Source organism: Saccoglossus kowalevskii, chromosome 6, assembly GCF_978046115.1.
Source record: "Saccoglossus kowalevskii chromosome 6, keSacKowa6.1, whole genome shotgun sequence".
Lineage (NCBI taxonomy): Eukaryota > Metazoa > Hemichordata > Enteropneusta > Harrimaniidae > Saccoglossus > Saccoglossus kowalevskii.
In genome coordinates, this window is record NC_140646.1 from 35,131,567 (window position 1) to 35,148,242 (window position 16,676).

Sequence of the window (16,676 nt, forward strand, 5' to 3'; positions counted from 1 at the left end):
GCAAAGTTAGCAATTTCTATCTCTTGTCGTGTAATTGTCTGTTGATTACCCATGATCGCTGGTATTCGCTGCTTAAACACCGGCAACTGCATGCTCACACATTTAAACAGCAACTGTATGCTCACACAGGCGTACCATCAAACTTACATGCTAATTCGGACTGCTAACACGTGTGTATCTTGCTGAGCTTTGTATATTACTGCCGATGTCTGCTCCAACTCTTTCACAGCATGGTGGGTTAGAGGTGTTGGTCCCAGTGTCAGCAAGTGACTATCCTAAATTGGTGAAACACCTTAGAACTCAACAACCTCACTCACTAAAGGTTAGTTTACATCTTGAATCACGAAGTAAACTGTCTATTCGGGGTTTAGGGTTCAAGTTTATTTATTTATTTATTAACACACAACATCCCCCGGAGGGGATGAAAAGGGTTACAAATTAGATATTAGTAAAAGAAAAATAACCACATAAAGAGTAAGGGAACAAAAAGGCATAAAAAAAAAAAAAAAAAAAAAAAAAAAAAAAGATAATAAGTTGAATACAAGGAATGTATTACTGGCTTAGTTTATGTAGGTGCTGCTGTCTTGTATTAAAACAGTTTTTTAAATATTGCGCTAAAGGAATAGACATTTTCTCGTCACTTAGTAATGATATGAATTTATTTTCATTACTAAATTTGTCAAAATTTGGTATACGTTTATTAGCTACAATGTAAAGTTTTAATCTTATTTCATTGTAATGAGGACAATTTATGACAAAATGTTGTTCATCTTCAACATGGTCATTGTCGCACATATTGCAGACTCTGTCTTTAAAATCCAATCCTGTATGCCGGCCTGTTTCAATTTTCAGACAGTGGTTGCCAAGTCTAAATTTTGTTAAGGATTTGCGAAGTTCACTGTTTTTCATAATTGTTAAGTAGTTTTCTTGTTCTATTTTGGTTTTAAAAAGTTTGTAGGTTCTTAGTTTATTTTTAGAATTTGATTTTTTCCTATTGTCATTATTTATTTCATTTTTCCACTCAGTTGTAAACTCTTCTTTTAATTTCTCATCAATTGTTTTTAATTTTGATAATGAGATAATATTTGTTTCATTTAAAAGATAAGAATGGTTAATATTATTTAATATCAGATCAAGTTTTTTAAACCATTTACTTTTAATAATTTTATTGACATAGTATGCTTCTTGAAGTAGAGTATTTGTGGAATTTGCAATACGATTGGCATATTTTATCATTTGTTTCTTAATAAAAGAGTCAAGAGGTAATTTTCCCAATTCACTATATATTGCCATGATTGGTGTATTTTTTGAGATACCAAGAATGTACCGATAGTATGTAAGCTGAACATCCTCTACAATTGATTTTGTAGAGCTTTCTTCTCCCCAAATGTCACTCCCATACACAATAACTGGTCTGATAAGTTTATCAAATAGTGACAGTAGTATGGACATGTCCAGATTACCAGATCCAATTTTGGTCTTTAATGAGAATAAGGCTTTTATTCCTTTTCTTTTTAGGTTTTTCATTGCATCTTTAAATTTACCATTTGGACTCATAGTTAAGCCAAGATAATTGAAATCTTTAACTATATTGATTTCTTTTCCTTCATAAAAGAATATTTCCTTGTTAAGGAGTCTGTTACACTTATTGAATATCATTATTTTTGTTTTATCTGTGTTGACAGACAACTGCCATTTTGATGTGTAGGCTGATAGTTTATCCAAACAGTTTTGTAATCCCCTTTTGGATTGTGAAAGAATCACAATATCATCTGCATAAAGAAGGCAATTAATGGGTGTGTTGTGTAACAGTGTAGGGTCACAATGATCATTATCAAAAATATCAGGCAGGTCATTAATAAATAAATTAAACAGACTTGGGCTAAGGTTGCATCCTTGTTTTACTCCGATATTTGAACAAAATGATTCTGTTAAACCATTTCTTGTTTTTACCTTATATTTCACATCACCATACATATCTTTTATAATTTTGTACATATTACCGTTTACACCATTTTTCAACAATTTATAAAAAAGACCTTCATGCCAAACACTATCAAAGGCTTTTTTGAGGTCTACAAAGCAGGCATAAATTTTATTTGATGTTTTCAATTTATTTTTATCATTTGCCTGATGGATGATCTCCTTGTCCTGATGGAGGTATTTATTAATAATAGTTTTCAGGATAAACAGATTGTCTGTTGTCCGACAGTCTTTCCTGAATCCAAATTGTTTATTAGAGAGGATATTATTTTTTTCTAGATATGAAACTAGTCTTGTGTTTAAAATACTATTAAATAATTTACCTAAACAACTTGAAATTGCTATTCCCCTGTAATTAGAAGGATTCAATTTTGATCCAGATTTGTGCAAGGGTACAATAAGACTAGTATTCCAAGAATCGGGGAATTTGCCAGACATGAACACTATGTTAAAAAGTTTTTGTAGTGCGTCTGACAGGTAATAACCACCACATTTAAAAACCTCATTACTGATTTTGTCTTCTGCTGATGACTTATTATTTTTTAATTGGCTAATTGCTTTTTTAATTTCATTTTTTTGAATAGGACCATTCAAAGATTCTGTATTGACTGCGTCCACACTTTTCTCTAAAGTTTCTAGATGTGTTTTCATATTAGAGTGAACAGTGTTGTTTTTATTTAACAGTTTTTTAAAGTAAATTAACCAGTCCCCAGGTGAAATAGGTTCATTATCTGAATGTGTTATACTGTCATTGTTTAAATCATTCAGTATTTTCCAAAATTTAGATGTATCACTTTTTGATTTTTCAAGCTCATTCAGTTTTAACTGTTTTAGGGCATGTTTCTTTTTCCTGACTAAATTTTTGAATTGCTTTTTTGTTTTGAAGTATCTACCACGAATAATCGGGTCTAGTGGATGTTTCTGCAGTAATTTTGAAATATTTTTTAATTCTACGCGAAGCAACCAGCAATCATTATCAAACCATTTTTTCTTTTTTAGTATTGTTTTGTTTTTCTTTTTAAAACACTTTGGAGTGATTTTTTTAACATTTTGGTCTGTGAGAGATAATATGATTTTTTCAAAATCTGAAGAACCTGTTTCTGAATCATTGTTATATTGTTTTAGGAGAAATTCCGTAATTTCATTTTTTTCACTGTAATGCAGAGAGGCCAAGAATTTATTTTTTGTATCCACATCCCAAATATATTTTGCTGGTAATGGATCCAATTTATTTTTGTTATTATTTTTTTTCAGGGCATTATAGATGATTTGGTTTATGGCTAAAGACAAAGAGATAGGGCAGTGATCCGAAATATTAGATAGCTCATATACTTTGAAGTATTGTACAGAGTTATAAAAATGTTTTGAAATAATCCCAAAGTCAATAGCGCTGCAACCATTTGGTGTGTAACATGTATATTTGCCAACAGAGTCTCCAATTGTGCGACCATTGAGTATGATTAAATTACACTCCATGCACATATCGATTAATTTTCTGCCAAATTTATTTACACTAGATTTAGAATTTATATCCATATTTTTCCTAAAGCCAATCTGGAGAACCCGGGCAAGTAGTGCAGGGTGTTTAAATAGATAGATAGATAGAATTTTTATTTGGAACGTACCAATGAAAACTTGAATATGAATCAGTTTTTTAAAGGAATAACCGAAATGTCGTCAACATTTAATGTCGGTACAACATTGAGCAGTTACAAATGTATTAGCATTAATAGACGCCACCGTCGCGCAGGGGACAGAGAGTTCGATTGAACCATGGAGGTAGAAAAGAGATCTCTTTTTCTACCTCCATGATTGAACCAAGTACAGCTCCCTGGATTGAACTTATAAAACACGCCCTCTGTAGTCTGATGTTGCCGTCATAGGTGGCTGCATTAGTATCTCCTCAGCCTCAGGTAACCTTCAAGTTTATGTTCATTCATCTCAATACACATAATCATTTTTTTACATAGATTACTTGGAGGAAAGGGTTCTTTATGGCCCCTCACCCCTAACCTGAACCCTAACCCTAAAACTGCAGCTCCAATGTGTCCCTCCAAATAATAATAAGTGACCCAAAGAATGACAATTGAAATGTGTAATAATTATGAGACAGTTTATCTGAGGGAAAGGACTGGTTTGTTTATTTAACCAACTGATGACTGAACCCTGGTTGCTAGGTGCTACTGAGCATGCTTGCATAATTAATTACAAGACAAGACTAGGTCAAAGGTCACGATAATACAGAAGTAGAATACTACAAAATGGAGGAGGGGTACTGGAGGGGCAGGGTTAGGATTAGAGTTATAGCAAGAACACTTGCAACACTTGCCTATTTAAATTGAAAAATTATTACAAAAAGTAAAATATATTCTTTGTAACATAAGAACCTAAATACAAACAATTTCTAATCAGGGACTAAGCTGGGCAAGATATTGTTACCAGAAAGCATAAACACTGTTTTACATTCAAAAACATTTCAACAAAACATCTAGATTTGGCTAGTTTTTCGTTGAATATTTTAATAATATTTGTGGCTTAATTGAGCAGATTAAACGGCCACAGAACACAAAATATCCAGTCAGTTTATATTTAATACTTGTACCATGGCTGCCTTTAATTGACAAATGCGCATTCTAGAATTCTCATGGTTACTGACATTTGCTGTAACCTGGTTATAGCATGGTGTATCAAAGCAACGACAAATTACAAATTAACCTATATATATTCATAAGACAATTTGATTGGTTGAACCTCCCCAATTCATTCGAGTTGTACCGGTAGTATAAATTAGTTAAATCATGGTCATATGAGTTATAATGCAAATAAAAATCAAGAGCAAATATTTAATTACATAATTGAATGCCTTTAAAATGTGTATAAAATCTGATATATTGTATATGCTTCATTCTACTTGTATTTGTAATATTTTTTTTTATTATTTTCTGATTGTTTTATTATTATTTAGTACATTGTAAACACATATATCATTATGCAATAAAAAAATAAATGGATAAATAAATAAATAAATAAAGCAAGCCAAAATTATGATCTTATTTAATCAGATGTGTGAACTAAACTATTTTAACACATCAAATCATGCATATCTGTATGTAATTAACCCAACACATCATTGAGATTTAAGGTGTGATGACATATTTATTGAACTTGGCTGGGGTGTGTATATTCACTAGCACAAAATGTTTTAGAATTTTTCCACCTTTTATGTTACATTGGCAAGTTACCTCATAGTGCTTTTAGGTATCACTACATATCAGCCACAAAAAAACTTACAAGGAAAACCGCTCGAAAATATTTTCCGCATTGAACACATCCCTGGTTCCCACCTGAAGTATCCTGAGGGTATACTAAACAAAACGAGGTTGGTAACTAGGAATGGTATCCGCATTTTAATTGGTCAGTCAAGCTTTTCCTTTATGCTCAAAAGTTGGGCAATTATTTAATTGTTTTATTTGTTATCACTTTGCACAATAATAATTAGATAGCAAGAACCATCTCAAGTACTGTAAATGCATTAATTATTAACTGGGTTTTAATTTCACCATTTCTGCTGATAAGTAAAATTAGGCTAAATTAAAACTACCGGGTACGTGATCATGTAAAATAACATTGAAACTCGTCGTGTCCTTGACAAATTCATGAAATTAAAACACAGTTAATATGCTCAAAACATCAAAATAGTGAAATTAAATGTCAGTGAATATAAATGTTTTTACAGTATATTACACATGCTAACTCAAGTATGTGATATTTAGAAAACAACCACGGCTTATGCAGATTGGCTAATTTGAATATTATACAATATACAAATTAGCATTTTTGACTACATAACTTACGCTGTGTGGCGGTGATATTTATTTATTCAGTTATTAATAGTCGTAATGCAATTCGTTCAAAGTGGCACATATAAATCACAAGGGGGTGCTGCACCCCTGTTACCCTCTTTGGGGAGAACACTGACTTCTGTATATATGAAGGTATTTATATAAAACATTTGTTGTGTTTTTTTGTTGTTCTCGACAGGTCATTGGCCATTTGACATCCAATGTGAAGTCTCCAGATTGGAAAACTGAGGTGTACGTTGACTCATGGTCACATTTGAGTGTTGTCATATGTTTGAATCGTAAACACATTGGGCCATATGTAGGTATAGCATTTACCAAAATTATTTTACCAGTATTTAAATTTATTTATTTTTATTTTTTTTCATTTAATTAAATAACAAAAAACACCAAAACAAACACAAATGCACACAAACAAAACAAAGGAAAAAAGCCACCTTAGACTGAATTTGATTTTGATGACTTGATTTACAATCCCGTTATGATCAATTTCGCTGCATTGATGCAAACAAGCAGCTTCTAACTGGAAATAAATTCAGTGAACTGTGTCCCTGGTGATTTATTATTGAAATTTGGATGTGTGCATTGCAATGTCTTATGGTTCTTTTCTGAGATAAGTGTAAGATAGGTTCTTTTCATTAGTTGAGGCTCTCTTGTATTAGGTGAGAATCAAATTTTTCTGACCAACTCTATGGTCATTTCATTTCCCTCCGAAAAGGGGGGGGGGCAGGGAGGGAAATGTGGGATGGCTGTTTTCTCATGAATTTGATGGGAGACCCTCACACCAATTGACATCAAACAAACAAATAATCTGACTTTAATAACAATGTTATACAATTCATCTTAGTTCAAGAGAGTTATATTTACTTGTCAATTCCATGTGTTTTTAGAATTTATGTACCCCGGTAGTTATGCTTTATCTTGGTAAGAGGTTCCACATTAAAGAGTTTAAATCAAATTAAAAATAATGTCTTTTCCACGGTATTATCATTATTATTAAAAAAACAATTGGGATCAATTAGGGAAGAAAAATCAAAAATTTTATGGAAAATGGTTAGAATTTACGTTAGCATTTGTGCATTGATTTCTATGGTGAAATTATTATTTCATATCTCAAAATTGTTCTTGGTCATATATTATAAATAATTTGAATACTGATATTGTTAAAACAATTCAAAACATTTACATTTAAAGGGCGGTGGTTACCATACGAGTCTCATATGAACAAAGATGGTGATCTTGACTGTTACGCAGACCAACGAGTACAAACTTGGATGTTACTAAGTTTTAACTATGTAATTTCTTTGGTGATTGAAAAGCATCAAGACAATTCGTACATGTACCGCCTGGGTCAAAATTTATGCACATTGTATTGTGGGAAAAACAATGTTTGTCAACAGAAATGTCACACATGTGCGGCGCAACGACCACCGCACTTTAATTGCATTTTCCAGTGTGATAAATATTTTCCATTATAATAGAAAGTTCTTTCTAGTAATGGATTGCATATACATGTGCAGTTTGATTGTAATTCAAATTCACCTCAAACTAACTTAAAGCGTAAATACTGGTATTTTTCAGATTACCCTAAGTGATACCGATATTTATCTTCATTCAACATGCTCAGAGAAACTAAAGGAAATTTTACTTAATAGTACTGTTATTGACTGGGGAAACACAGTGTTCTTTGATGGTAAGTTTGGCATGTTAATTAATTACTTGTGTGCCCTAATTGTGTTTATTATGATTCACCATAGGATTATTCTAAAATGTATATACTTATTTTGTCTAACTCGTCTAAAACATGCTTTTTGAACATCATGTGGTTTTAGATTGTTGGTAGAAATTGGTAGGAAACAGAGAAGTAAATTATTCAAGGAAATCATTCAGGTTCTTTACTTTTTCATTTGAGTAGCTCCAAACATGATTGTGTTTTAATTTTATCAACAGGAATTGATGATGCTTTGTTACCAGACTTGCAAGAAATCGCACCTCAATCAGGAAAACTCAAGTTGGAATTTTGTGCCAACATTCATTTACATACAAATACTGACAGATTGAATTGGTAAGTAAGTTGTACTTTGAAAATCACGCACTGACAGTTTGATAGGTAATTATTCACTCTGTTCATGCACATATGTCATATTATATATGATTTAATCATATATGTGGGTGGACCAATCAGATAGATTTGATTTATTCCTGATCAGATTAATAACTGTTTTTGTGATCTTGAAAATGGCTACTGTAAAATACTTTATTTTGGCTGAAATTAATTTTGGCTGAAAAGACTTTTTGGGTGTTTTGTATGGAATTTATTTTCACTGGTTTTTGACAAGTTGAATGTAAAATATAGGAAAACAGGTATATATTCGCTGGATTTTATTTTCACTGAATTAATTCCAAACGAAAATAAGTATTTTACAGTATACTGATTTGATAATCTTTTCTCATTATATGCATCTAAAACAGTGAAGTATATCAGACAACAAGCTGCCTGTTAAGACATTTGAATAAGAGACTACCAAAATTACATCAATATATGAATCAGAGTTCACCACCAAGTCGTAGTGTAGTAACGTTGACTTTTATTTCAGGGCTACTCCGAATGGAACTCTCCTTTCTCCATTGACAGTGGCTGAAGCGAGGATCGTTCTGAAAAACTGGAAATTTGGACGTGACTGGATGTTGTCTGAGATTGAACATATCATTCAAACAAACCTAACCAGTGGACTTTTCACCAATGAAGGTGAACTCGTAGCATGGGCTCTTGAAGGTTTCTATGGTGGAATTGGATTTGTGCACACATTGGAAAATCATCGACGCAAGGGTTATGCAAAGATCGTAGTAGCGGACTTGACAAAAAAAATGCTGACAGCAGGTCAGACACCGTGGGCCCATGTGGAAGACCATTCAGAGAAAGGTGTGTCAGAAAGACTGTTGGAAAGTGTTGGCTTTCTCAAGAGTGACGTCAGGCAAGCATTTATAGGTTTCGCTCCACATGGGAAAGAAATTATTTGGTGAGAAATTAGGCAATATGAAATATTCCTATGTGGCCAAACAGAGATCATTACAAAATACATATATATTTACATGAAACTGATTTTAATAAGTTTCAATCAAATGTGATGATTAGTACTTGAGATATCAATGTGAAAGCTAAAAATTGATTAATTATGCAAATAGATGATTAATATCTATGGATATTAACCTGAAAACTATCAGATCTGTGCATTGTCCTATGACATCTATGTAGCAAGTTTCATTGAAATGTGATTAGTACCTGAGATATCAGTGGCAAAGCCAAAAACTGACCAAGTCTTATGCAAATTAGATAATACTAATCAAATCCGCGCATTAGTTCAGAGCATTTATGTACCAAGTACGTAATGGTATGTTTAACAACAATGTACCTAAGCAAAATGTAATCAAATATTTTCTTCATCAGAATTTAAAATTCAGTCTTGCTGCCTTTATCCTTTCACGGTTTAACATTATGCAAAGTTATCCAGGGTTCACAACTGTAGTTTGTTTTCCATCATTGTTTTTATCATTTCTTGAATATTGTGATTGAAGTCCATATATGTAGCCTAAAATACATTGATGTTACATTGATAGTAAAATAAATAATAAGAAAAATGCCTCAACCAATCAAATCATCACTGTCTAAGGGCGACTTTTGTGCTGATGGCACCAACATTCTTTTTCATCCAGTGATTATTGGTGATGGCGCAATTCACTGACGATTGCAAAACTAATAAGTTAATATGTTTTACAAAAATATTGTCTATCATAAAATGTGTGCGATTGTATGCAGGATGCAAGGAACAACCACAATCTGCCCATATGCAGGTTACACTCGCATTAAATGCGGTTTATTTGGCAAGAATAATGTTTTTCTAGAATCATCAGCAGATCTGTATGATGGGTAGCACCCATGGATAGTCCATTAAGTGCTATCCACTCCCAACTCAGCCTATCAATGTCACTGTAGTGTAGGCTGACTTCTTCTGGCTGTTTCCTGAGTGTGCAAGTATTGAGTTGTAAAAAGGCAAAAAAAAACTTTATTCTATTTTCACTACCTGGGGTGCAGCTGGTGACTTCGCCATTGAGGGCAGTCTACCACATTAGGGAGTCTTTTTCTTAGCCCAGATAGGTTTAATTAATGGTAATAACCAATTATTGAGCAGATGCAGCTCCACTCCTCTTCTGGTTCCAAGTACAAAACTATTCACTAAAACTAGTCCTGAAATTGAGATTATTTATTCATTGTTTTGTATCTCATAACTGCAAGTTTGAGATCATTATCTACGTGATTGAGATGAAGTCACCCCACTCACATAAGCTAATATTACAGCACTGCCTGCCAATCACGGGTCGTGATGTGCATTTGTACCATTTGTAGAAGCAGCAAACACTAATATTTACACGAACAAAGAATTCATGTGCCGAAACACAAATATACCAAAAATTGTATGCTGGATTATTTAAAATATTACTATTTTGATCTTAGACACACTTCTGCCATATTTACAAAAGACAAGCCTAATAAAACCAGAAGCCTTTAAGCTAATATTGTAATAGCTCTGCTCTTTGAGAAGCACAATGTCATCCAGAGTGTGCAAGTTTAATAACACTAACTGAAAACTCTAGAAATATAACAAAAGTAATAACTTGATAGTGCATCTGTGATTATTGATCCATGGTTATCCTAGAGCATCTATTTTCATTGAAATCTAATCGGTTCTTGAGATATCTATAGAACAGCTAAAAATTGCAAAATGTAGGCAAAATTAAGATGAACAGGTTTCAATTTTTCTTCTTTAAATGAAATTTTATTTCTGGCATTAATGGTACAGAAAAAAATTGGTTCTTTTTTCTTTATGAACATAAATTAATGTTCTAACTCTGAAGATACCTGGGAACAAAACTCTTTAAGCATTACACATCCCTCAGGCTATGACAGCAAAAACATACTAGTAGCAACACTCTCTCAAATGTTTATATTAAAAAAATACTTTTAAGTTCATGTTGTAAATTAGAACTATAAATGCAGTCTTAACTAATGTGTACATTGCTGCAACCCCTCATGGTATTTATCGTTGCTACAGAATGAAATCACCCAAAATAAGACATTGCTTAATAACCACATATTTGGCATCACATTCAATTTCCATGTCTGATTTATTTTGCAGCATGTGTTTATTATGCAATTTTAAGCTCACATTGCAGTGACAAAAAAATCATGTGGTAAATAACACTAACATAAAAATATTTTAGAAATGTTTTCAAAATTCCTGAAATCTCTGTACATGTAATATACTTAAAAAGGTAGGTAAAGAGGTAAGGTTCAATGCTCAAGATCCCAAGAGAAATGCATATTTTTAAAAATAGTGAGCGCTTACATGTGTATTCACATAATTACTGCATGATGGCAAATAGAATCACATTATATTTATAACCATGCTCATTTCTGTTTTTCATAATGGAACCTGTCCAAAGTTACTGGCAATTATCTTCTGTTGCTTCTGATCAAACAAGTTTAATTATAATGCCGGCCTCACAGAAATATGTAATTTCAAATAGTGGAATTCAATGGGATGAAAATTGTACACTCATCTCTTTGTCTACATTTGGTACCTACTGGTGAAATTAGCAGAGCCTGGGGTTGCTCTACAGGTCTGAATGGATCAAATAAATATACAGAGTTTGAATGAACCCACATCAAATGAAAGTGTCCTTGGCAACATAATTCCTTCAATTTATAAAATTTATTTACAGGAAGACACCATCTCCTTCAACATATCTTAAATTTGTTTTTTTCCTTGAAGTTTGTAGATGATACTGGCAAAGGGGTTGCACCAAATAACATAATACCACTACAATAATATACATAAATCTTGATTTCTTTTGAAAATAAATGGTAGGTCTAGGCTCACTAAGCTTCAGCTTTTATAGTGGCATTCCCTGCGTCATTTGTTATTGCACAACAACTAGTCCCTCCATCAATGGCAGTGCAGTTTGAGTTGGAACCACTAGTATCTGGCATATGCCCAGCATGTGCTAGGAAAAGATCCTTGAGAAGACTTAATTCCTTCGACAGAAGTTTTACCTTCACTTCCAATTGTTCATTTTCCGCCTTCAATTCATTCACTTTTTTTAAAGTGTCTAATGTCCTCATTTTCGTCTTTGTACGACTTTTTCTCACGGCAATGTTGTTTCGTGCACGACGCTTCTTGTATTCCTCACTTTCCTTGGTAGGTTTATTTTTCTTGGTCTTGGATGCCTGATGTGGTGACTTTGTGCTGTCAGGAGCCATTACAAGTTAATAAACCACAATCACTGCAATAATACACTGCTTTATGCTCAAAATACTGAGAAGAAATTTGGGTCAGTCCAATTCTGTTATCAAATGGTGGCCTAGAACTAAAAAAAAAAAAAACAATTTAACAACAGAATACAGTATATTATAGCAGAGGATGGGCTTCCATCAATTTGTTGATGAATTACTTATTTGCCTACAAGAATTTACGTATTTTTGATCGCCACTAATGGTAATTACAAGCATGAATTATTCTGAGAAAATGGCCAGCATTTAAAAACATGTCAACAATCAAGGATTACAAATTAGAAAACTTTTTGTTTCTTATGTCTATGTTACAGTAGCATACAATGCACGGCAGAAACTTTTACCTAGTTTATAAACACATTTATGGATATCATTACATATATATTCTCACCTTTCATTATGCAATTGTGATTGGTTTAAGAACTTAACATTCTTAATGTGTCCCTGCCTTCAATCATATTTGAATGTGATGTGGTGTATGTGACCACCCACTTATTTAAATTGAATAACTATGGTTTCTGGTAGTAAAAAGTGGTAAATTTCCTAAATTGATAGAAATCATATTTTACGTTCATACACACATAACAAAATTAAATGAAATACAATTTATATGAATTTGGTATCCCTACAGACCTGTGTAAACATTTCTGGGGGACGACATAATATCTATTCAACTTATGAAAAACTTAATCAAACTGGCTTCTGGGCGACAGTTTGTAGAATTGTTGTTGTTGTTGGGGGGGGGGGGGGGGGGTTGTATGATAATAGGTAATCGCTTCTACTAATTGGAAAGAGAGTACTCTTTCCCAAATTTTACCCAAACAGCCTGTATTTGAAGCACTGTGTTGAGTACAGAAATATACAGAATATTCAACTGCAGTTTCCAGTTTGTACTGTTGCACACCAGTGATATAAAAAAACACCCAATTCAGTATCGACTGGCAGGCTTTCCTTGGTTTACACGTGTACGTTCAGTTACAATAACAATGACGTAATTGTCGTGCGAAATTGCATGCCATAAAAAATACTAGATGTCTTTCCAAACTCAATTTAAATTCTGTCCACCGTTCGAGAATAAAATAAAACGAACATTATAAAATACACTGTTGTTAAAATCTGTCAAACACAGTCCCCCAAACTACGTGTTTCGTTAAACCATCTAGTCGGTAACGTCACACCCCCCCTAAAGCACCGCCAACACCAACGACTGAATTTTGATCAGTTCTCGGTTTGACATGTTTTGTTGAAATAAGTTTAAAAAAACAACCTGAAAGCCGAATATAATCATCATGATATACAACAATGTAATTTGTGAACAATATCAGGTTGGAGAATAATTTAAGGTGCACACAAGCAGACGGTTTTTATACTACTATGATCAACCCGATCGAAAGGCGTGACCTATTTTTTCAAACTAGACCTTTTTTGTAAATTCCAAAACAGACTCACCTAATTATGTGCCAGAACAAGAGTCAGTGTACGCGAGCGATAACAGCAAAATCAAAAATGTTCAATTACGTTGATGAACTGTAGTTTGAAAACTGCGTTTTACTCTTTTTTTTTGTCTATCAAAGGTTTCACTACGACGACGCAAATGATGCAATGTCGGCTGCCATTGCGAGTGAATTCTACCAATCACAAGGCGCGAAGAGAATCGAATGTGCGAGTCCAGTCAGTGTCGAGCAGTGTGAAAGACAGTCTTCGATTGGCTACTATTTTTGGGGGTGACAGACGACATTTAACTCAGGTTTAGAACTTACAAGGTCCCAATTACAAGTATTTAAAGCGTTTTCGTACCAAGATTGATTCGAAGATACAATATTGTTGATTTTAGTACACTTTTTTCTGAGAATTTTAAACAATTTCACGGGTTTTCAACAGCATTGCGCAATCCTCAACGAGAACGAGGCTCTACTATAGTAACTTGCTACCACATGTTCTAGTAGAGCAATCCAATCACATTGCCCTTAGATGATATCATGTACTATTTTTAGGATGTCACGTTTTCCCGCATCACATCTCATTGAGCCGCAAGGTGTTTACGCACACTAATTAAGTCCCTAAATATAATTACAGTGGCCCCCACGAATAACATAATAACGTATTTACTTATTTTGAAAAAAATATTATTGTCAGTTGCTGAAAAATGTAAGTCGAAAATCAAGGAAACGATTTGCATATGTCTGAATAATGGACCTTTTATGCGTATTGATAATTCAGTAACTAAAGTAAAAAGATATTGCTACGTAAGCCCACGTTTGGCGTGACGTAGCATTTCGTACATTCATCGACATAAGTGAACTGGTACGAAAATTTCTCGGTGAAATCGACCGACAGTACACGGTAAAATAGCCGTGGAAGAACATTATTATCCGAAGTTGCACAACCAAACCGTCAAGATAACTCCGCTAAGTGAACTAGGCTTTGATTTCGGCGAAATCACGGAAATCTCCGGCTTCAAATTCCACGACGAACTCTCACCATGCCAGTCGAACGTAAAAGCAGCAATGGATTCTCCGGCGAACTTTTACGATTCTGAGGTGGACGACACCAAACCAAAGAGTAATAATTCCGTGTTTCTCTTCGACGAAACGGTATTGGCAGATTACAGCGACATCTATCGCAACGAGGGCTCGATCGATTTCAGTTTATACCTTCAAGGCACCGCTGCCGCCAACTCGCCATCGACTACGGTGAAGAACGACGACATCTACAATGAATTAGATTTTCTACCCGCTTCGTGCAACCCGGCTTTGACAATAACCCCGACACCAACCGACAGCACGCTTCCAGAGCTCATAGAAGTAAATCAGATTGAGTCCAAAACGTCAAAGGAAGATACCGAATACATGTCTCAGATTGGCGAAAACAGAGCACCGCCGACAAGCGTCAAGACCGAGGCACAAGAGCCGGAGAAAATCGTCGTCACGATCAAGACAGAAAAGGACGCCAGTTCTCCATCTGTGTGTCAACACACCTACTCAACCTCCACACCTGAAACTCGAAATCGTCTGAAGTCCGCCCCAGCTAGCAAATCTCTCAAGGGAAAGCGTACGATCGACAAGAACAGCGAAGAGTACAGACATCGTCGCGAGAAGAACAACGTTGCAGTTAGGAGATCACGTGAAAAGAGCAAGGTCAAGCAGAAAGAAGTCCAAAACAAAGTTTCACAACTGCAAGACGAAAACGATAAACTACAGAAGAAGGTTGAACTTTTGACGAAAGAACTGACAGTTCTGAAATCACTTTTCACTAATGTTGGAGTTACCCCTCCTGTCCTCAGTGGGTCAGACTCAATGTAGTAACCTCTGTAGCAGTCGTAATTTTACCCTTGTTGGATTAACGGAGATAATGAGATCATGCATTTCAAATTATGTATTAAAATTGTGTCCCTGGCAACCACATTTATTATCATGTCAGAACACAGTTTATTTTCAATATAGACATGTTATATCTAGAGCAGTTTTTAAGTATCTATTGTTTTTTAAAGCTAGTGATGTTAGGTTAGAAACATTGTATATTCAGTATCATGGTGTGATATTAAATTATCAGTCATAATGGTATAACCTTGTTTTTAGCAGTCTTTGAATGTGTGTTGTGTGTGTTCGTTCAACATCAGAACATTGCTCCATGTAGTCTCAAAGCTTGCATTTACAATGCACAGTTTAGAATGCCTGGCTCAAAGTTCTTGGTGGTGAAGGAATGTGTGCTTTTATGTCAGTATTGTTCAAACCAGCACTTGTAGCACAAGTTAGGCTGCTGTGTAGGTGGGTGGGTGGGTTGGTTCTAGTGTTGTGAAAAGTGAAACAAAAAACTGGTAGAAAGTATGGCAAGGTCACATGCCCTTGGAGGAGCATACTATATACTAACACACCCATGGAAAAAACACTCAAAATTTTCATGCAATTACTATTCTAGGTTTAATTTAAAGATGACAAAAATTGTAAAGTCATGCTGCAATACATGGGATTTCCCCTGAAAAGGACATTTTCCTTTCAAGGCATTTCTATTCATATGCAAATTATAGTGTCTGATTGTGTTTTTCATGGTGTTGCATCACTTGAGGTCATGGGTTGCTATAGTGATTTGTATATAAATTTTCTGTTGGGAGTGTGGAAAGAATAGTTTTGCTACCATATGTGATACACCGTGAAGCATGCGACAAACATGCTGTACCCATACGGTTGTTTTCGGACTTTGCCCAGATGACACTATGCACATTGTGAGATAGGTCAAACAAAGTCAAGGTCAAAACAGGTCATGGTCACTAGCTTATTGTCATCACCCAATATTAAAACTGAGAATTTGTCACTGGTTGTACTATTTTCAGTTGTCATGGTGATCCTTCCAGCTGTTGATGAATGTTACACCATAAACTAAGTGAAATTCAGTTTTATAAAATTATGTTCAATTATTTGTCCATCTCTGTCTGTGGATACACGTATACAGTGCATCAACACTTAAAGTGGGAATAATGGTAAAAT

General features: G+C 34.2%; 3 protein-coding genes across 3 annotated transcripts; 2 read left to right on the top strand and 1 right to left on the bottom strand.

The window, feature by feature from the left end:
• The first annotated feature begins 2 nt into the window (after positions 1 to 2).
• Positions 3 to 9,499, top strand: LOC102809232 (glycine N-acyltransferase-like protein 3). Its single transcript, XM_006821660.3, has 5 exons — positions 3 to 322; positions 6,025 to 6,144; positions 7,425 to 7,536; positions 7,794 to 7,908; positions 8,441 to 9,499. The coding sequence occupies exons 1-5, from the start codon at positions 206 to 208 to the stop codon at positions 8,865 to 8,867; spliced, it is 891 nt and encodes a 296-aa protein (XP_006821723.1). The 5' UTR covers positions 3 to 205; the 3' UTR covers positions 8,868 to 9,499.
• Positions 9,500 to 10,090: 591 nt separating this feature from the next.
• On the bottom strand, positions 10,091 to 14,098 carry LOC100376639 (CCAAT/enhancer-binding protein gamma-like). Its single transcript, XM_006821661.3, has 2 exons — positions 13,642 to 14,098; positions 10,091 to 12,269 (listed from the first exon to the last, which is right to left on the bottom strand). The coding sequence occupies exon 2, from the start codon at positions 12,160 to 12,162 to the stop codon at positions 11,782 to 11,784; it is 381 nt and encodes a 126-aa protein (XP_006821724.1). The 5' UTR covers positions 12,163 to 12,269; positions 13,642 to 14,098; the 3' UTR covers positions 10,091 to 11,781.
• A 362-nt stretch (positions 14,099 to 14,460) lies between these two features.
• On the top strand, positions 14,461 to 15,758 carry LOC100376486 (uncharacterized). The gene has a single exon (XM_006821651.3). It carries the CDS (start codon positions 14,700 to 14,702, stop codon positions 15,492 to 15,494), a length of 795 nt encoding a protein of 264 aa, XP_006821714.1. The 5' UTR covers positions 14,461 to 14,699; the 3' UTR covers positions 15,495 to 15,758.
• Positions 15,759 to 16,676: the final 918 nt, after the last annotated feature.